General features: G+C 46.0%; 1 protein-coding gene across 1 annotated transcript in view; it reads right to left on the minus strand.

Moving 5' to 3' along the window:
• LOC115462812 (aldo-keto reductase family 1 member A1-A-like) overlaps positions 1-21,873 on the minus strand; it is a 67,499-nt gene that overhangs the window by 36,592 nt on the left and 9,034 nt on the right. Inside the window, exon 2 of the mRNA XM_030192829.1 lies at positions 19,398-19,525. Within this exon, the coding sequence (XP_030048689.1) occupies positions 19,398-19,481 (84 nt within the window). The 5' untranslated portion in view covers positions 19,482-19,525. The remainder of the gene's footprint in view (positions 1-19,397; positions 19,526-21,873) is intronic.

Raw genomic sequence — 21,873 nt, forward strand, 5'->3', positions numbered from 1 at the left:
AATTGCAGAAACTGGGGGTGGGGGTGGGGGGGGGGGTAGGGGGGAGGTTACGTTTCCTGTTCCGGGGCAGAGGGAGCAGGGAGCCAGTGGAGCTGACAGGTGCGCGGCTGCTCTCTGCACCCTCCAACAGCCAAGAATACACCAGGGGAGGGGGGTGTCATTGCGCCGGGGGGGGGGGGGGCTTGATGTGCCGGGGGGATGTCGTGCTGCACCCTGGGGGGATGGATGCTGCTGCACCCGGGGGGGGGGTGCGCAGCGGCGATCCGCCCCAGGTGGCAGCCGACCTTGCTACGCCACTGCTGGGAATTAATACCTCTGGAAGTGGTAAAACAGGTTTTGGTACTAAAATACTCAGATATTAACTCCATCCCCCCTTCCCCGGTACACAACGTCCAGCTGCTCAAACCATGGGGGGAAAGGGAATTGGTATTTTTCCTTTAGCAGAAAGCTTAATTTTCTAGTCTGAGGTTTTTTTCTAGACTGGGAGACTGGGCATTCAAATGGCAAATGACGTTTAATGTAAGCAAGTGCAAAGTGATGCATGTGGGAAAGAAGAACCCAAACTATAGCTACGTGATGCAAAGTTCCACATTAGGTAGGTGTCACCGTTGATGATATGTTGAACCCCTCTGCTCAGTGTGCGGCAGTGGCTAAGAAAGCAAATAGAATATTAGGAATTATTAGGAAAGGAATGGAAAATAAAAATGAGGACGTTATAATGCCTTTGTATCACTCCTTGGTGTGATCACACCTCGAATATTGTGTGCAATTATGGTCACCGTATCTCACAAAAGATATAGTGGAATTAGAAAAGGTACAGAGAAGGACAACGAAAATGATAAAGGGGATGGGACAACTTCCCTATGAGGAAAGGCTAAAGTGGCTAGGCAGCTTGGAGAAAAGATGGCTGAAGGGAGATATGATAGAGTTCTATAAAATAATGAGTGGAGTGGAATGGGTAGATGTGAATCACTTGTTTACTCTTTCCAAAAATACTAGTACTAGGTGGCACACAATGAAGCTACAAAGCAGTACATTTAAAACAAATCAAAGAAAATATTAGTTCGCTCAGCGTGTAATTAAACTCTGGAATTCGTTGTCAGAGAATGTAGTAAAAGCAGTTAGCTTAGCGGGGTTTTAAAAAAGGTTTGGATGGCTTCCTAAAGGAAAAGACCATAGACCATTATTAAAATGGACTTGGGGAAATCCACTGCTTATTTCTAGGATAAGCAGCTTAAAATGTACTGTTTTGGGATCTTGCCAGGTGCTGTAACTTAGATTGGCCACTGTTGGAAACAGGATAATGGGCTTGATGGACCTTCGGTCTGTCCCAGTATGGCAACACTTATGTTCATAAGGAAGAGAGCGGCTACTAAAATGGTCAGTGGTCTTAATCATAAAGAATATGGAGACAGACTTAAAGATATATGTGTAACCCCTAGTTAGAATGATAATTATTAAAAGGGATGAGCCTAGTGGAGAGTCACTGGGAGGTCCCTGGGTGGGAGAAGGTCCCAGCCCAGGGGAGGGTGCATGAATAAAGTGCAGAAGAATAATGCCCCTGAATTGTAGATTTAGAGCTTGGGAGGAGTTTGGGAAGGAAATAAAAAGACAGAATTTAGAGTGGGAAAGTGTCCTCGGTTGCCAACTTGCCTACAAGCCCCCTGCCAAATGACCCGCAGAAGAATAAGGGGAGATCTGAACTGCCAACTCCAGTTTGGTTAACCCAAAGGGACAGTTGCGGTAAACTTGTAACAGCTGGTGAAGGAGCCAGAACTTCAGACGGATTGGGAAGTCCGGCCCATAAGCGGGGTTCAGGGTAGGACAAGGTCTGCCCACGGCTGGATGTTACTAGCAAGGTGATACCCACGAAAGAAAGATAGATATAAGAAGGTCCAGACCTGGTGGTAACAGAGATTATCAGGAGGAGGAATCAGCCCTGGGGTTACATCTGGCTGCAGGATAGGCATAGCGAGGTTGGGCCTATGTGTATAGCCTTGTAAAGGAACTGCTCCTTGCAAAACTTCTGAAGGGTGTAGGGGAGAAATGCCCCATGGCTGATTGACGTCTGACCCAGAGTTATAGGGAAAGGGAATGGGACTTATATACCGCCTTTCTGTGGTTTTTCCAACTACATTCAAAGCGGTTTACATATTATATACAGGTACTTATTTGTACCTGGGACAATGGAGGGGGAGCATTTACTTCACTGACTGTGTTGAGAAATCGTTGAAGCAAGGTTGTAATTTGCTGAAGTTGCAAATAAAGTTCAACTTATTATTAATCTTCTGGAGTGTCACGTGGTTCCTGGACTGAAGAGTTGAGTGGAACCCAGAATAATATGTGTCTTCCAAAGACCCCCAATTATTATTCCGGATCGTCACCCAGCCCAGTTTGACTGCAGTGGAGAATGGGAGAGAGAGTGGGTGAACAAGGCCTGAGAGTGAGCAGAAGCCATGGAGCTGAAGCAGCGTGAATGTTCCCCTGTGGAGCTAACCCGGGCGAGACTCGGGTTACATATACTTTGGAAGAAAGGCAGGAGAGGGGAGACAGAGACTTTTAAATACTTCTGTGGGCATAAATGCCCAAGAGATGAGTCTCAATTGCAAGGAAGCTCCAGAATGAAGGGGCATAGAATGAAGGCGAAAGGGGATAGACTCAGGAGCAATGGCATAGCTAAATGGGGGCCACAGGAGCCTGGGTCCCCCCAAATTTCTTGTGAGCCCCTGGTTTTGATGGCGGGGGTCCTCAACCCCTGGCAGCTGAAGCCTTCTCCAGCGCTGGTCTCAATTTCACTAAAAGGAACGTGCAGGATGTGAGGGGAAGACAGAGCAGGGCAGGCAATGCCACAATGCCAGAGACCGGCGCTGGACAACGCTTCAGCTGGCCGGGGTTGGGGACCCCTGGCAGCCAAGGTATTTGCTGTGGCAGTCGGTGGGGAGCGTCAGGGTGGCGAGGCAGCAGGGGGGGGGGGCGGCGGCGGCAGGGCAGCAGACCAAAATGTGCCCCCTCCCACCTCGGGTTCTGGCCCCCTCCCACCGCGAGGTCTAGCTGCACCCTTGCTCAGGAGTAACCTGAGGAAATACGTCTTTGCAGAAAGGGTGGTGAATTCGTGGAATGGCCTCCTGGTGGAGATGAAGACGGCATCTGAATTCCAGAAAGTGTGGGACAATTACGCAGGATCTCTGAGGGAAGGGATAGGTAGACTTGATGGAAAATGAATGCAGATAAAGACCATATGGCTTATGTTTCTACATCCGTGGATTAACTAGTCCCAGGAGACAGACTGCATCCTTATTTTTCAAATCTGCTGTGTTACTTCTCAGTTTCATTGATTTCCTGTTTTCCTGTCCTTTCCCGCCACTAAAGTGACATCTGCTCTTCTTTTGGTCTTCTTGAGTGTTTTTCAGCGAATGAGATGAAGAATTTCTTCAGCCATCTAGGACTGCATTTAATGGGATATCAAAACCTGACTGCATTAACTGAGGTGCTGAAATGTTTATGCATATTAAGGACAGTTTAAATGTACTGTTCCATAAAGTAGAAATAAAATTTAAAAAAAAAAATCCCCTTTTGACATCTCATGACAACTTTATTATGAAACTTTCCATCTCACAATATTTCTTGATGTAAGTACTTCCTTTTTTCAGCCTTCTTCCATAAGCTTATACAGTACAATATTTTCTTGGGCTTATAAAGAGTTATGAAAGCCTTTAATTCCACCAATTTTCTCAAGGTCTGTATGGTATGACTTGTAGGAAAATAAAACAAACCAATGGAAATGCAAGCCTGGAATATAGTGGCCAGCAGATGGCGACATTGCTGCTCTAACTACAGTCTTCCATGTAAAGCCATGCAGGGAATAAATACACTATGGACCCCAAAAAGGGGATGTTGGGGATCTAAGATATTTGACTGTGCTATCAGTGAAACCTTATTATATGGGTTCTACAGCGTAATATACAATAATAATTATACTCCATACCGCTCAAAACACTGCTGCAAGGCTAATCTTGGGCAAATCTTGCTTTGACCATGCTCGCCCTCTACGTTACATTCTACACTGGCTTCCCATTAAAGACCGTATTACCTTTAAAATCTGTTCATTGACTCACAAGATAATATATGGGGAAGCCCCTGCCTATATGCTAGATTTGATAGATCTACCATCCAGAAATGCTTCAGTGTCTGCTCGATCCTACCTTAATTTACACTATCCACATGGCCGTGCCAAGGGTCTGTGGCGCCCCCCTGCAGAAGATCAGTTGGCGCCCACAGCGCCCCCTGCAGATGAACAGTTGGCGCGTGCGCCCCCCTCCCCCCCCGTGAAAGTGATCGCTGCCCTCCCATCCACGCTCCTCTCTCCCTTGCCCTCCCGCTCCCATGTCCCAACTGCCCGCCCTCTTGTCCCCCCCAAGATCCCTTTTAAATGTACCTCCGTCCGGCAGCGAAGGCGCAGTGTCAGTGAAGGAGGCGGCACTCCCGACGTCTCTACTAGTCTTCCCTTCGCTCAATGTCCCGCCTTCTTCTGACGTCATTTCCTTGACGTCAGAAGAAGGCGGAACACTGAGCGAAGGGAAGACTAGTAGAGATGTCGTGAGCGCCGCCTCCTTCACTGACGCGTCGCTGCGCCTTCGCTGCCGGACGGAGGTACATTTAAAAGGGATCTTGTTGGGGGGGAGAAGAGGGCTGGCAGTTGGGACATGGGAGCGGGAGGGCGAGGTAAGCATGGTGCGGCGGGGCGCCCCCCAGAGGACCTCGCTTACCGTGTTGGCACGGCCCTGACTATCCAAGTTGCAAGAACGTTAAATATAAATTACTCTTCTCCTTCTCCTATGTCAGCCCGAAATCTTGGAATGTTCTGCCTAGACATCTGAAAGCGATTGATGACCACCAACCCTTTAAGAAATCCTTAAAGACATTTTTATTTGAGACAGCTTATCCCACTGACAATACTAAGCCCTAACTTTCCTCATATCATTTGTACCCGCCTAATCACCGACTACATCACCCCTGTCCTATCCTCATGTTCTTATCTCTCCCTCTGATTGCTTGAATCTGTATCCACCCTGAATTGTAATCTTTTTGTAACATTGTAAGCCACATTGAGCCCGCTCTTGTGGGATAATGCGGGGTATAAATGTACCAAAATTAAAATAAGTAAAAAATAATAAAGGGTCTAACCCTTGATTACATTATAAACAATCCTGCACTATATTGAGCTGCATTACGTGGGGCGAACACTGTAGTGGAAACTTTTTACTTGAGATCATTTAAGGGGCAACATTCATGGAGGTGTGGCCTAATGGTTAGTGTAGCAGGTTGTGGACCTAGGGAACTGGGTTCAATTCCTGCTGCTGCCTGATGGTTGGCAGTGAGTTGAGATCCTGGGGAACCAGGTTCAATTCCCTCTGCAGCTCTGTGTGACCCTGGGCAAGTCACTTAACCCCTCCGTTGCCGCAGGTATAACAGTAGTACATGTATTATTTAGATTGTGAGCCCCCTAGCAACAGACCTAGTACCTGTAAAATAAAACTGTTAAACCGGTATATGAATACAGTCTGCATGGTTTTGGAAATCCAAAAGAATACGTGTACGCGCACTCTCTGCCCCAAGGTCGACTTTGACGATGCCTCTCCAATACCTGTGCTCAAACGCTCAGCACTCATACAATTAAAGATGTTGCATGGCTAAAATACACACGTAAATGCCAGTGGCGTAGCCATGGGTGGGCCATGGCCCACCCTATTTGGACTCTGGCCCACCCAAAATTGTGCACTCTTGCTATGGCTTGCAGAGGTCCTCAAACCCCGTCAGCTGAAGATTTCCTCCTCCTCAGGCAGCCAGTGCTCTTTCAAACGGCAGCTGGCAGCACTTGCCTCGGGCTGAAACCAACACCAGCCCCTCTTCACATGCTTAGTTTCCATGCATGCCCACCCACCTTAGACTCAGGCCCACCCAAAATTGGCTGTCTGGCTATGCCCCTGGTAAATGCGCACATGTATTGGAGAATCAGTTTAAATGGTCAAACGCATCAGTTTTCAAGAGCGGGAGCTACAGTTCCAAATCCACTCACTTGCTCAGCACTCATGCAATGAAAGGTAATTAGATCAATGACTCTTTTCACAAAAGCTACCAGCTTGGGACTCACCTGCCTCTTCATAGGTCATGAACAACCTTTTAATGCAGGCGCTATGATATTTGATGTATAAACACTTTACTCTTCTCTCACATTTGTTAAGCACCAAGCCAAAACTATTTAACTACTTAGCTTTTACAGCGGGTCTCCAGATCCGGATCAGTTTTGTGTTCAGTTTTGGAGGCCGTTATCTTTCTAAAGATGTAAAAAGACTGGAAGCGGTGCGAAGGAAAGCTAGAAAAATGGTATGGGATTTGCATTGCAAACCGTACGAGGAGAGACTTGCCGACCTGAACATGTATACCTTGGAGGAAAGGAGAAACAGGGGTGACATGATACAGACGTTCAAATATTTGAAAGGTATTAATCCGCAAACGATTGTTTTCCGGAGACGGGAAGGTGGTAGAACTACAGGACATGAATTGAGGTTGAAGGGAGGCAGACTCAGGAGTAATATCAGGAAGTGGAAAAGGTGGTAGATACGTGGAATGCCCTGCCGTGGGAGGTGGTGGAGATGAAACTGGTAATGGAATTCAAACATGTGTGGGATAAACACAAAGGAATCCTGCTTAGAAGGAATGGATCCACGCAGGGCTGTGCCAACACGGTAAGCGGGGTAAGCACCGCAGGGGGGGGGGCGCCTTTCTTCAAGGGCGCCGCTGCGGTGCTGCCCCGCCATACCGCTGCTCTGCCTCCCACCTACCTTTAAAACAAATTTTGTGAAGCCGAGTTGCAGGCAGCGCCTCGCGTCTGCCCGGCTGCTTTTAAAACAAGCAAATCTCTTCTCGTCATCGTCGGGCCTCACTGTGTCGCGCCCTCCTCTGTAGGCTACAGCAGTACCAAGAAAGAGGGAAACTTAGGAGCACGGACAGAAAGCCAGACATAATTCAGGGGCATAGCTTTGGGTGGGCCTGGGTGGGCCCAGGCACACCCAATCTCAGCTCAGGTCCACCCAGTTTGTCATCCACCAATCGGCGCCGGTCATCTAGGTGCTGATTAGGCTGCACAGCCTTTCAGTTCAGCTGCGCTCAGCCACGTGCACACAGAGGATAGCCTGTTTGTAGCTCTCCTAAAAAAATCCTACCTGTGTCTTTATTTTCCTGCTGTGCTCAGGTCCGGGTAACTCTGGGACCGGAAAGTTGGGACTCGGTACTGAAGTTTAATCTGCTCAAGTCGAAACAGGACTGGAAAACCTACTGCTCCGAGTCCGAGGGGAGCAATTAATTTACCAGCTCACCATCGCCGACGCCACATCGCGGCTGCTAGTTCCACCGCTGCCCTAGTGTACTGCAGCTGCTCTCACCGGTGCCTGCTGCCTAGCCACCCCGGGCCCCATGTGGTGCGCATGCCACACGCTAATTGAAACATCTGCCGCTGTCATGGCTCGGCTGAGTGTTGTGCAGCTGCAGCACTCTCACCAGAGCCTGTTACCCTGCCGCCGCCCCCCCCCCCCGTGGTGCACACCAGTAGAAAAATCAGAAGCCCTGCTCTGCAGCTGCTCTCACCAGCGCCTGCTACCCTGCCACCCAGGGCCCCCTGAGGTGCGCATGGTGCATACCGATTGAAAAATCTGCTGCCCCTGCGGCTCAGCAGGCCAGTCTCCCTGTTGGAGTCTTCAGCTAAGAAGTTGGGCCCTGTCAGCACTCATCCACAGCCACAAACAGGCACAGCAGTCAGCACATAACTGCAATCTTTCGGGAAACTCTATACTTAAAACCCAGGTAAAAACAAATGTTTCAATTTTAGTTATGTGTAATACTGGTGGGCTTATGGGTGGGGTGGGCTCTTCACTACCTAGGGGGGTGGGGAGGTATATTTAATTTAATACTGCTGGATTTCTTTCTGGGTGGGAGGTGAGCTCAGTGCCCAGCTTACAATTAAAAAAAAAATTGTATTTAATGTTGGTGGGGATAGTCTCTGCAATACCCAGGTTAAAATTAAAAAAAAAAAAAGTTTTATTTTTTAATGTAGGCAGGTATCTGAGTAGGAGTGTACTCTGCAGTACCCAGGACATTAAAAAAAAAAGTTTTGCATCTAATGCAGGGGGGTGGTGGAAATGCCAGACTCTGGGTGGGGGGGATGGGTAGGGAATAAGACAGGGCTTACACTAGGCTACATGGAGGGGTAGTGAGATAGGGTCGAGCTGATGCCTAGCTACGGGATGCATGGTGGGGAGAGGAAGGGCTGATGTTGGGTTACAGGAATGGATGGATGGAGGGGGTAGGGAATGGAAAGTATTTTTTAAGTCAGTGCCGGGCTACAGGGACAGATGGGGGGAGTAGGGAAGGGCTGATTCTGGGCTATAGGGATGGATTGGGGGGGGGGGGGTAGGAAAGAGGGAAGAGCTGATGCCGAGCTACAGTATGTGGTTTATGTTGATGCAGGGCAGCTGTTGGGCAGACTACTTAGAAATCCTTATCAAGTGCATTCTAAGGCGTTATTTTGTAGTATCCCAAGAAACACTTTGATAATCAGGTGCTCAACGTTAAAAGTTTATATTTATTTACTTATTTATGGTATTTTATGCTAGATGGGGGGGGGGGGGGCGCCAACTGATAGTCTGCAGGGGGGCACCAGAGACCTTAGGCACGGCCCTGGATCATCCACGAAATCTTAGCGGAGATTGGGTAGCAACACTGGTAACTGGGAAGCAAAACCAGTACTGGGCAGACTTCTACATTCTATGCCCTGATTGTAACTGAATAGATATGGATGAGCTTGAGTATACATTTTAAGGGGTTTTGACATTAGCTTCAGAACTTTTAGTACAAGAACAGTGCTGGGCAGACTTCTACGGTCTGTGCCCTGAGAAAGGCAAGGACAAATCAAACTCGAGTATACATATAAAGTATTGCATACCATGTAAAATGAGTTTATCTTGTTAGGCAGACTGGATGGACGTTCAGGTCTTTATCTGCTGTCATTTACTATGTTACTATCATGTTTCACAGGGTATTAAACCTCAGCTGTACCAGGGTGTGGACCTAAACGCCACATGCCAGCCTTTACTCATAACATTAATGAGCTCTACAACCCCTTCCTCTCTCTAGAGATCTTGCTTGCTTGTCCCATGTTTTCTTGAATTCATATACAGTCCTCATCTCAGCCACCTCCGCTGGGAGGGAATTCCATACACCCACCACCCTTTCCTTAAATTACTCTAGGGTCAATATTCAAAGCAATTTAAACAGGCAGAAGTGACTCCTGCCTCACTGAATCATGCTCAGTGAGCCAGCCAGTGATATTCAGCTGTAATTAACAGGGCTGTGCAGCTAAATATCAGCACTAACTCATCATCTTAAATGCAGCAGAAGCGGGGTGTTCCAGGGCATAGCCAAGGAGCTGGGAGTTATGCCAACACCAGCCATATTCAGTGCCAGTGCCTGCATAGTTAAGTGGACTGTGGACAGATAGCGTATCTGGGTTTAAAAAAAAGGTTTGGATAAGTTCCTGGAGGAAAAGTCCATAGTCTGTTATTGAGATGACCATGGGGGAATCCAGTGCTTGCCCCGGGATTGGTAGCATGGAATGTTGCTACTATTTGGGATTCTGGAATCTTGTTACTCCTTAGGATTCTGAAATGTTGCTACTGATTGGGATTCTGGAATCTTGTTACTCTTTGGGTTCTGGAATGTTGCTACTAATTGGGATTGTGCCATGTACTTGTGACCTGGATTGGCTACTGTTGGAAGCAGGACTCTTATCACCTCTCGATTAGACTATTGCAACTTGCTTCTCACAGGTCTCCCACTTAGCCATCTCTCTCCTCTTCAATCTGTTCAAAATTCTGCTGCACGACTAATATGTCATTATGCTCATATTAGCCCTCTCCTCAAGTCACTTCACTGGCTTCCTATCCATTTCCGCATACAGTTCAAACTCCTCTTATTGACCTATAAGTGCATTCACTCTGCAGCTCCTCAGTACCTCTCCACTCTCATCTCTCCCTACATTCCTCCCCGTGAACTCCGGTCACTGGGTAAATCTCTCTTATCTGCACCCTTCTCCTCCACTACTAACTCCAGACTCCGTTCCTTTTATCTTGCTGCACCATATGCCTGGAATAGACTTCCTGAGCCGGTACGTCAAGCTCCATCTCTGGCCGTCTTCAAATCTAAGCTAAAAGCCCACTTTTTTGCTGCTGCTTTTAACTCCTAACCCTTATTCACTTGTTCAGAACCCTTATTTTATCATCCTCACTTTAATATTCCCTTGTCTCCTGTTTGACCTGTTTGTCTGTACTAATTAGATTGTAAGCTCTGTTGAGCAGGGACTGTCTCTTCCTGTTCAAGTGTACAGCGCTGCTTACGTCTAGTAGCGCTATAGAAATGATAAGTAGTAGTAGAGTTTGGGATTCTAGAATCTTGCTACTCTTTGGGATTCCGGAATCTTGCTACTCTTTGGGATTCTGAACAGAATCTTGCTACTCTTTGTCCTTATCCCTTATTTGTCCTGTTTGTCTGTCCTAATTAGGTTGTAAGCTCTGTTGAGCAGGGACTGTCTCTTCCTGTTCAAGTGTACAGCGCTGCTTACGTCTAGTAGCGCTTTAGAAATGATAAGTAGTAGTAGATACTCGGCTAGATGGACCATTGGCCTTACCCAGTATGGCTATTCTTATGTTAGGTCCGCACCCTGCTACAGCTGAGGTTTTTAATACCCTGTGAAACATGGTCCATGTAGGCAGCGGATCTGGAGACCTGCTGTAAAAGCTAAGTTAGTTAAATAGTTTTGACTTGGTGCTTAAGAAATGTGAGAGAACAGTAAAGTATTTATACATCAAATATCATAGCGCCTGCATTAAAAGGTTGTTCATGACCGATGAAGAGGCAAGCGAGGCCTGAGCTGGTAGTTTATGTGAACAGAGTCGCTGCAGAAGTCATTGATCTAATTACCTTTCATTGCATGAGTGCTGAGCATTTGAGTGGATTTGGAACTGTAGCTCCCACTCTTGAAAATGGATGTGTTTGACCATTTAAATTGATTCTCCAATACATGAGTGCATTTGTGTGTGTATTTTAGCCATGCACACGTAAGTATATGTGCACATGTAGGGGATAATTCTATAGAGCAGGTGTTCCCAGGTTTAGAATACTAGCATATACACGCACACATACATGATTTCATACATGCAAACAAGCTAATATTAATTCCACACCTATATGCTATCCTGGAACTACTCAAATATCTTCAATCGCACATAATATGCAGGTGGGTGTATACAGGAACGGGGTCTGGGCAAGGTGCAAAGTTACACACAGTTTCCTCATAAGAGGAAAGGCTAAAGAGCTCTTCCACTTGGAAAAGACAAGGCTGAGGGGGGATATGATTGAGGCCTACAAAATCCTGAGAGGTGTAGAATGGGTAAAAGTAAATCGATTTTTTTATTCTACTAGTAGAGGAGTGTGGTAGCCGTGTTAGTCCACTCTTAAGGTTATCAATAGAAATCAAACAAAATAAAACATGGAAAAGAAAATAAGATGATACCTTTTTTATTGGACATAACTTAATACATTTCTTGATTAGCTTTCGAAGGTTGCCCTTCTTCTACATGGAATCTTGCTAGTCTTTGAGATTCTACTTGGAATGTTGCTACTCTTTGGGGTTCTACATGGAATCTTGCTACTCTTTGGGATTCTACATGGAATGTTGCTACTCTTTGGGGTTCTACATGTTAAATAGAGAGGTGTGGTAGCCGTGTTAGTCCACTCTTAAAGGTTATCAATAGAAATCAAACAAAATAAAACATGGAAAAGAAAATAAGATGATACCTTTTTTATTGGACATAACTTAATACATTTCTTGATTAGCTTTCGAAGGTTGCCCTTCTTCCTCAGATCGGAAATAAGCAAATGTACTAGCTGACAGTGTAAATAAGTGAAAACATTCAAGCATTACTATGACAGTCTGACAGGGTGGGAGGATGGGGGTGGGTCGGAGGTATGCATGGGGACATCAAAGCATATCATAGATATTCTAAGGATAGGTGTGGATAGGTGAGGGGTGGGGTGATCAACAGAGACATACAGCTTTATGGTTTATAATGGGCTAGGAACCCCAGGTCCTTGTTAAGTCCTTTCTGTTGGGTGTTAAAATATTCAATCATTCTGACTTCAAAGGTCTTACGTTCTTGTATGGTTTTAAAGTTACCTTTCAGTATTCTCACTGTGAAATCACTGGTACAGTGTCCTGGTTCTGTGAAGTGCTGTCCCACCGGGGTGGGGGCCCTACTGGCTGTATTGTTCATGTGATGTCTATGTAAATTGAATCTTGTCTTAAGCATCTGGCCTGTTTCTCCAATATAGCATCCTTCGTTACATTTTTTACACTGAATGATATATACCACATTGGAAGATGAGCAAGTGAAAGATCCCTTTATGTTGAATATCTTTCCTTTGTGGATGACTTTGGGGTCCTGTGAAATATTTTGGCATAGTTTGCAACTGGATAAATTACAGGGAAGTGTGCCCTTCTGTTCCTTTTCAGTCTGTGAAGGAAGTTTACTTCTGATTAGCTTGTGTTTTAAATTGGGTGACATTTTTATGATTTGGACAGAGGGTGAAGAAACTCTGAAACAATTTTATTCTGCCTTCAATACATACCATCGTACAATCAGATTCAAAATTGACTACTCCCCAGAAAAAGTCAATTTTTTGGACACCACGGTCTCAAGCAGTGATGGCTGTATACAAACATCTATATACAAGAAACCCACAGACAGATGCAGCTACCTCCACAACTCCAGCTTCCATCCTTCAAATACAAAAAGATCCATCATTTACAGCCAAGCCACAAGATACCACCGTATCTGCTCTGACCCAGGGGACAGAGACAGACATCTTAAAAGCCTGACTGCAGCCTTCAAACAGAAAGGCTACAACCCCAAAATAATCTCCAAGAATATTGCCTCCTCCCTCAAAACACCCAGGGAGAATCTGCTACAGTACAAGGAGAAAAAATCCACAGACAGAATTCCCCTTGTAGTGACATACAATGCAGAGCTGGAAAAACTGAGGAAAATCATAAGAGATCTACAACCTATACTCCAGGAGGATGAATTACTGAAAGAGATATTCCCATCCCCACCAGTACTGGCCTTCCGACAGCCACCCAATTTAAAACACAAGCTAATCAGAAGTAAACTTCCTTCACAGACTGAAAAGTAACAGAAGGGCACACGTCCCTGTAATTTATCCAGTTGCAAACTATGCCAAAATATTTCACAGGACCCCAAAGTCATCCACAAAGGAAAGATATTCAACATAAAGGGATCTTTCACTTGCTCATCTTCCAATGTGGTATATATCATTCAGTGTAAAAAATGTAACGAAGGATGCTATATTGGAGAAACAGGCCAGATGCTTAAGACAAGATTCAATTTACATAGACATCATATGAACAATACTGGTGCCAGCAGGGTTCCCACGCCTGTTGGTCAACATTTTACAGGACCAGGACACTGTACCAGTGACTTCACAGTGAGAATCCTCAAAGGTAACTTTAAAACCATACAAGAACGTAAGACCTTTGAAGTCAGAATGATTGAATATTTCAACACCCAACAGAAAGGACTTAACAAGGATCTGAGGTTCCTAGCCCATTATAAACCATAAAGCTGTATGTCTCTGTTGATCACCCTCCCCTCACCTATCCACACCCACCCTGTTAGAATATCAATGATATGCTTTGATGTCCCCATGCATACTTCCTACCCACCCCCCTCCTCCCACCCTGTCAGACTGTCATAGTAATGCTTGAATGTTTTCACTTATATACACTGTCAGCTAGCACATTTGCTTATTTCCAATCTGAGGAAGAAGGGCAACCTTCGAAAGCTAATCAAGAAATATATTAAGTTATGTCCAATAAAAAAGGTATCATCTTATTTTCTTTTCCATGTTTTATTTTGTTTGATTTCTATTTATTCTACTAAAAAGCACAAAGACCAGGGAACACTCAGTGAATTACATGAAAATACTTTTTTAAAAAAGAGGAAATATGTTTTCACTCAATGAATAGTTAAGCTCTGGGACTCGTTGCCAGAGGATGTGGTAACAGCGGTTAGCATATCTGGGTTTAAAAAAGGTTTGGACAAGTTCCTGGAGGAAATGTCCATAGTTTGCTATTGAGACAGACATGGGGAAGCCACTGCTTGTTCTGGGATTCCGGAATGTTGCTACAATTTGGGATTCTGGAATCTTCCTACTCTTTGGGATTTTGGAATGTTGCTACAATTTGGGATTCTGGAATCTTGCTACTCTTTGGGATTCTGGAATCTTGCTACAGTTTGGGATTCTGGTATCTTGCTACAATTTGGGATTCTGGAATCTTGCTACTCTTTCGAATTCTGTCAGGTACATGAGACCTGGATTGGCCACTGTTGGCAGCAGGATACTGGGCTAGATGGACCATTGGTCTGACCCAATATGGCTATTCTTATGTAACTTACAGAATACTGTACATTACTCGTGTATCACTGGAGCTTAGGGACATTACCTCAGCTCTGTGGCTGGCGTACATGTTCGGGCATATACACACATAGTCCCTGTTAAACGAGTATACGATATGTTCCTTTAGAGGCACCTAATTATATGCACACAGTGGTAGAACTGCCATTGTGATGGGCAATTTTTAGAGATTCTATGTGCACATGCTTTAAAAATTCCCCTCAGGTGGCTGTAAAATTCAATATAACTAAGGTCTCATTTCCCCATTGAGTATTGTTTCATTTCTGAAATTAATGGATCATCTGAGCCTCATGGAGCATTACACTGATATAAGACAGCTGAAGATTGGATCACAGCTCCTCATCACAAAGATTCACGTAACATAGTAGATGATGGCAGATAAAGACCTGTACGGTCCATCTAGTCTGCCCAACAAGATAAACTCATATGTGCCACTTTATATGTATACCTGACCTTGATTTGGATTCTTATTCCTTGATTTGTATTTATATTCAAAATATAAATTACATTTTCTCTACAGCATGAATACAGCACGGAAAGCAGAAGAGTGAAAGCACCAGGGCTTTTTTCAGGGGGTACTCAGAGGTACTGAGTACTGGCACCTTTTCCACTGCCTGCTAAAATTGACCCTTGCTCCTCAAGTACTAATAGTAGAAGCCAGGCTCTTAACAGTAATTCTAACTTTTCATAGATTCTGTGGTGAGTTGCAGGGGGGCCTGGTTATTGTGGGGCATATCCCTCAGTGATCGCCCCCCCCCCCCCAAATGTGCCTTTGAGTACCAGCACATTTTTTTGCTAGAAAAAATGTACTGCTTAGAACCATGCCCAGGCATGAATGCAGCCATGGATCACTGAAGAGTAATGTTTCAAAAGGCTGGGGCCATTATTTTAAGAGGGAATGGAAAGGCAAATGATATACTGCCTTTCTGAGATTTTTGCAACTACATTCAAAGCAGTTTACATATATTCAGGTACTTATTTTGTACCAGGGGCAATGGAGGGTTAAGTGACTTGCCCAGAGTCATAAGGAGCTGCAGTGGGAATCAAACTCAGTTCCTCAGGATCAAAGTCCACTGCACTAACCACTAGGCTACTCCTCCACTCATTCCACCAATAAGAGCCAACCTCATCAGTGATGTCACAATGGCTTGATTGCCCAATACTTGGCTCACTTCTGATATTGTGATGTCATAAGGGAAAGGGATATGGGACTTGATATACTGCCTTTCTGAGGTTTACATATATTCAGGTGCTTATTTTGTACCAGAGGCAATGGAGGGTTAAGTGACTTGCCCAGAGTCCACAAGGAGCTGTAGTGGGAATTGAACTCAGTTCCCCAGGATCAAAGTCCACTGCACTAACCACTAGGCTACTCCTCAGTCAGATAGAAAATAAAAACATTAGAAACCTAATGCATTTAGACAAAAAAAAAATAAGAGACACCTAAGAAAATACCGGCGTGACAGGCCTGTTTATATTTTAAGAACTGAAGCACATATGGCAGCTGTCAGGGGTGGCCCAACCTACTCAAACCTGCCCACAGCAAATCCCCCAACCAGCTGCTTTCTGGCTGGATTCTCACCGCTTTATCTTGGGAACAGCTCATGCTTTGAAACAGACGAATACTGCACTGACATATTAATAGACACCTCAGCATTAAGAAAGTTCTAGATCATGCAGGAGGAGGCCGGTGAATCCTGAAACAGAGAAGTGCCAAACTTTAAACAAGGACCAGTAAGATAAACAGTAGTGCTAGCATCTCAGGACTGTGCCAACACCTGGATCCTCCTCTGAACCCTCTCCTCTTTTCCTAGGTTCAGTGGTAGCTCCTTGATTTTCCTTATTTCAGAGGCCTCATGCCAGTGGCATGGGCACAGGCCCACCCACTTTAGGCTCAGGCCCACCCATAAGTGGCACAACTCTGATGTGGCTGGTGAGCCTCAAGCCTCGTCAGCAGAAGACTCCCAGCATCTCTCCCTCCCCTCCTCCAAAGGCATTTTGGCATCTGTCAACTCAACCCCCCCCAACCTCTCTGTACCTTTTCAATTTTTCAATGTTTCACAAACAGCGACTCATACCCACAGCTCGTGCCAGTTCAGAGCCTTCCCTCTGATGTAACTTCCTGTTTCCACAATAGTGGTACCAGGTCAGAGGGAAGGCTCTGGACTGGTGAGAGCAGCAGGTATGAGTCACTGTTTGCTGATAGTGAAGCACTGAAGATTTGAAAAAGTATGAAGGGAAGGAGGGGAGGGTGGAATTGAGAAATTATTGGTCGCCTGGGGGGGGGAGGGGAGTGGAGGGAGAGATGCTGGATGGGATTTTTATGCCCACCCACTTTAGGCTCAGGCCCACCCAAAATTGGGTGTCTGGCTACGCCCCTGCCTCATGCCCCTGACTCCTCAGTACATTTAAGAAGCAAGGAATTGACAACCAGTCAAACTCTGTCCTTTGTTCTGCAGTGGCTTAGCCAGAAAAAGACTGGAATTGGACTGAATAATTTGATATACCGCAAAATACCTTTGAAATGAATATTTATACCGAGACTTGCAATGGTGGACTCGCGAGACTTCTGCTGAAGTCTTTGAGGCTGCCCTTGCAAGTCTCGGCGGCCATTTTGAACTCCGAACAGACAGCGGGGGAAGGTCTGCGCCAGCAGCGGGCAGGCAGGACTGGGGATCTTTCCTGCCTGCCCAGATAAATCCACGACACAACCTGGGTGGCTGGGGTGGGGGCAGGTGAGAGAACACGGTCGTTGGACACGGGTGGCTGGAGAGGGGGGCAGGGGGAGAGGAGGGTCGCTGGATATGGGTGGCTGCAGGGGGGCACGGGAGAGAGGTGGGTCACTTGGCATGGGTGGCTGCAGGGGGGCAGGGGAGAGAGGTGGGTCGCTGGACATGGGTAGCTGCAGGGGGGGCAGGAGAGAGAGGTGGGTCACTGGACATGGGTGGCTGCAGGGGGGCAAGGGGAGAGGAGGGTCAGTGGACATGGGTGGCTGCAGGGGGGGCAGGGGAAGAGGAGGGTCGCTGGACATGGGTGGCTGCAGGGGGGGCAAGGGGAGAGGAGGGTCAGTGGACATGTGTGGCTGCAGGGGGGGCAGGGGGAGATGAGGGTCACTGGACATGGGTGGCTGCAGGGGGGCAGGGGAGAGGAGGGTTGCTGGACATGGGTAGCTGCAGGGGGGGGCAGGGGGAGAGGAGAGTCGCTGGACATGGGTGGCTGTAGGGGGGGGCAGGGAAGAGGAGGGTCGCCGGAGATGGGTCAGCAGTGCTTTTTTTGTACCGGCACCTTTTTTTGTAGGTCCCCTCCCCGACCCAGTCCCCACCTGCCTACCAGCTCCGTGCCGACGACCCTCTTCTGCCACCCGGCACCGTGACCCAGCCTTTAAAAAAATCTATGAAGCGGCGGAGCGGTGCCTCGCGTCTGCCTGTAAAAGAAGAAAAATTGTCACATCGGCCGGCCTTCCCTCACTGAGTTCCGCCCTTGCAGAAATAGGAAGTTACGTCAGAGGGCGGGACACAGTGAGGGAAGGCTGGCTGACAAGGTGATTTTTCTTCTTTAACAGGCAGACGCGAGGCACCGCACAATGTTAAAAAAAAAAAAACAACCTATACAAGGCGTGTTTTTTATGCATAGTTCTGTCAAACCTTGACCAATTTCAATAATATGCCTGGAATAGACTTCCTGAGCCGGTACGTCAAGCTCCATCTCTGGCCGTCTTCAAATCTAAGCTAAAAGCCCACCTTTTGATGCAGCTTTTAACTCCTAACCCTTATTCACTTGTTCAGAACCCTTATTGTATCATCCTCACTTTAATATTCCCTTAGCTCTTGTTTGTCCTGTTTGTCTGTCCTAATTAGATTGTAAGCTCTGTCAAGCAGGGACTGTCTCTTCATGTTCAAGTGTACAGTGCTGCTTTAGAAATGATAAGTAGTAGTAGTAGTGTTTGGGATTCTGGAATCTTGCTACTCTTTGGGATTCCGGAATGTTGCTACTTGTTGTCCTTATCCCTTATTTGTCCTGTTTGTCTGTTCTAATTAGGTTGTAAGCTCTGTCGAGCAGGGACTGTCTCTTCATGTTCAAGTGTACAGCGCTGCGTACGTCTAGTAGCGCTATAGAAATGATAAGTAGTAGTAGTAGTAGTAGATATATCATACTTGATAAATTTGCAATAAGCCTACACTCATGCTGGCCACCTCACCCAAACGACATCACTTCACTACCTGGTTCTTCAACTGTTGTAATGTTTTCTTCAGTGCGAACTGATTGGGCCCTGCCACTTCCTGACTGGCGATGAGCCATCAGGAGAGCCCTTTTCTCACAATTTCTTCAAAACGTATTCTATGCTTACCCTCTTCCACCTCTTTTCTGGAAACGCTTATACCAATCTATTAAAACCGTAACCTTTCTCCAGATACAAATTTTTAATCAGCCTCAGATCCTGCTGACTTAAAACCTTGGTAACTGTTTATGTTTAAAGCAAAATGGCGTCTGAACACATCATGATGATAATCGCTAGGTGGTGGCAAAACCATTTAGGTGAGATGGCTGGTATGAGTGTAGGCTTATTGCAAATTTATTCAGGATGACATATCTCAACTTTTATTGAAACTGGTCAAGTTTTGACAGAGTTATGCAGAAAACTAGTTTTGTATAGTTTTAAAAAAAATCTATCTATAATTTAATTGAAGTTGTATTCTGGTTTGCTCAATGAATAAAATTATGAATGAATAATTCCAGGCTCCTTACAAATGAATCGTGTCTATCAGCTTGCCCGCTGGCTATATTTCTCTTACCTGTCCAGGTGAGCTTTTCCAGGTGCCAAGCCCGATCATTGGCATTTTCTGTCCTGTGGCTAGGGTTACAGTTGTAGTACTCATAGCGACGCTGGAAGATCAAGTGACAGCGGGAAACTGGGAAAAATCTGCCAGAGAATGAAGCAGAGACAACAATAATCAGAAAGTGAACTGGAGGCCCTTCTGGATGATGCAAAACCATGGGAGGGTCCCCATCTTGTACGGAGGGGGGCCAATGACCGAGCAAGTGAAAGTCAGCTTTGCCAACCCAGACTTGGATGGAATGGGGAGGCTGAAAGCATCAGGAAAGAGTCAACGTTTAAGAAGACGAATGTGCTTTTACAGCAACCCCTATCAAGGAAGTGATTGTAGCGCCTTGGTTTATCTACGGTATATGCCACAGGTGGTGCAGGAATGTGGTTCATACAAGGCTGAAACAGTTGGAGCTGTGCGACTCAAAAGGCTACACACCCTGACCAAATGCTCTAGATAGGAAGTTTGATTCATTTATTTAATTGCTTGACATTGTAAGCTGCAAGATTGAATGTAATTGCGTGATGCTGTAACTGTTCTGCATATGTAAGCAATAGAACGCTGCAGTCATAATAAATAATTCCTTTTGTATCGGATAACTTGTCAAGTGTTGATATTTGGAGTGTTGTGCTGTAATGTAAGGAGAGTGCCGTGGAGGGGCGTAATCAAACGGGGCCGGCCATCTATATGGGCGGCCATCTGTAAGGCCGGCCCCAGAAAGCGGTATACCCGACCGTATTATCGAAACAAGATGGCCGGCCATCTTTCGTTTCGATAATACAGTCGGGGCCGGCCAAATCTCAACATTTGGGCCGGCGTTAGAAATCGCCGCCATTGGTTTCCGGCGATAATGGAAACTAAAGGCGGCCATCTCAAACCCGGCCAAATCCAAGCCATTTGGTCGTGGGAGGAGCCAGCATTTGTAGTGCACTGGTCCCCCTCACATGCCAGGACACCAACCGGGCAACCTAGGGGGCACTGCAGTGGACTTCACAAATTGCTCCCAGACGCATAGCTCCCTTACCTTGGGTGCTGAGCCCCCCAAACCACACTCCCAACAACTGTAAAACACTACCATAACTCTTATGGGTGAAGGGGGGCACCTAGATGTGGGTACAGTGGGTTTGTGCTGGGTTTTGGAGGGCTCACATTTACCACCACAAGTGTAACAGGTAGGGGGGGATGGTCCTGAGTCTGCCTGCCTGAAGTTCACTGCAGCACCCACTAAAACTGCTCCAGGGACCTGTATACTGCTGTCATGGAGCTGGGTATGACATTTGAGGCTGACATAGAGGCAGGCACAAAAATGTGTAAAAAATGTTTTTTGGGTGGGAGGGGGTTGGTGACCACCGGAGGAGTAAGGGGAGGTGATCCCCGATTCCCCCCGGTGGTCATCTGGTCAGTTGGGGCACTTTTTTGAAGCTTGGTCCTAAAAATAAATGGACCAAGTGAAGCCGACCAAGTGCTCGTCAGAGCCGGCCTTCTTTTTTCCATTATCGGCTGAAGCCGGCCATCTAGTAACCACGCCCCGTCCCACCTTCCGTTCCCTGCCAAAACGCCCCCTTTAACTTTGGCCGGCCCTGCAACGGAAAGCAGTTAAAGTCGGCCAAAATCGGTTTTCGATTATACCGATTTGGCCGGGTTTAGGAGATGGCTGGCCATCTCCCGATTTGAGTCGGAAGATGGCCGGCCTTCTCCTTCGAAAATAAGCAGGATAGTGCCGACTGCCCTATTTGTGGATTCTGTATTCTGTAAAGTGATGTGGTAGCCATGTTAGTCCACTTTTAAAGGTAATCAATAGAAATAAAATAAAATAAAGCATAGAAAATAAGATGATACATTTTTTATTGGACTAACTTAATACACTTTTTGATTAACTTTCGAAGATAACCCTTCTTTGTCAGACCAGCAATAAGCAAATATTGATAAATAATAGCATATATAAGGGAAACATCAAAGCATTCCAATGACAGTCTCACAGGAAGAGGGTGGGGTAGGTTAGGAGAGGGACAGGGAGATATGCATGGTGATAAGAGGGTGACAAAGCACAGAATTTTATGGTTGATAATGGGCTAGAAAACCCAGATCTTTAAGTCAAAATACTTAATCATTCTAACTTCAAAGGTCTTACGATCCTGTATTGTTTTAAAGTTACCTTTTAGTATTCTCACCATAAAATCATTGATACAGTGTTGTGGTTTTGTAAAGTGCTGCCCCACAGAGGTGATATCCTGGTTGGCACTGGCATTTTTCATATGATGTCTATGTAAATTAAATCTTTTCTTTAACATCTGGCTTGTTTCTCCAATGTAGCACCCTTCTTCACACTTTTTACATTGAATGATATACACCACATTGGAAGATGAGCATGTGAAGGATTCCTTTATGTTGAATATTTTTCCTTTGTGAATGATTCTGTAAGAAACAGCTGGAAACGGTCAGT

Source organism: Microcaecilia unicolor, chromosome 2 (genome assembly GCF_901765095.1).
Source record: "Microcaecilia unicolor chromosome 2, aMicUni1.1, whole genome shotgun sequence".
Taxonomy (NCBI): Eukaryota; Metazoa; Chordata; class Amphibia; order Gymnophiona; family Siphonopidae; genus Microcaecilia; species Microcaecilia unicolor.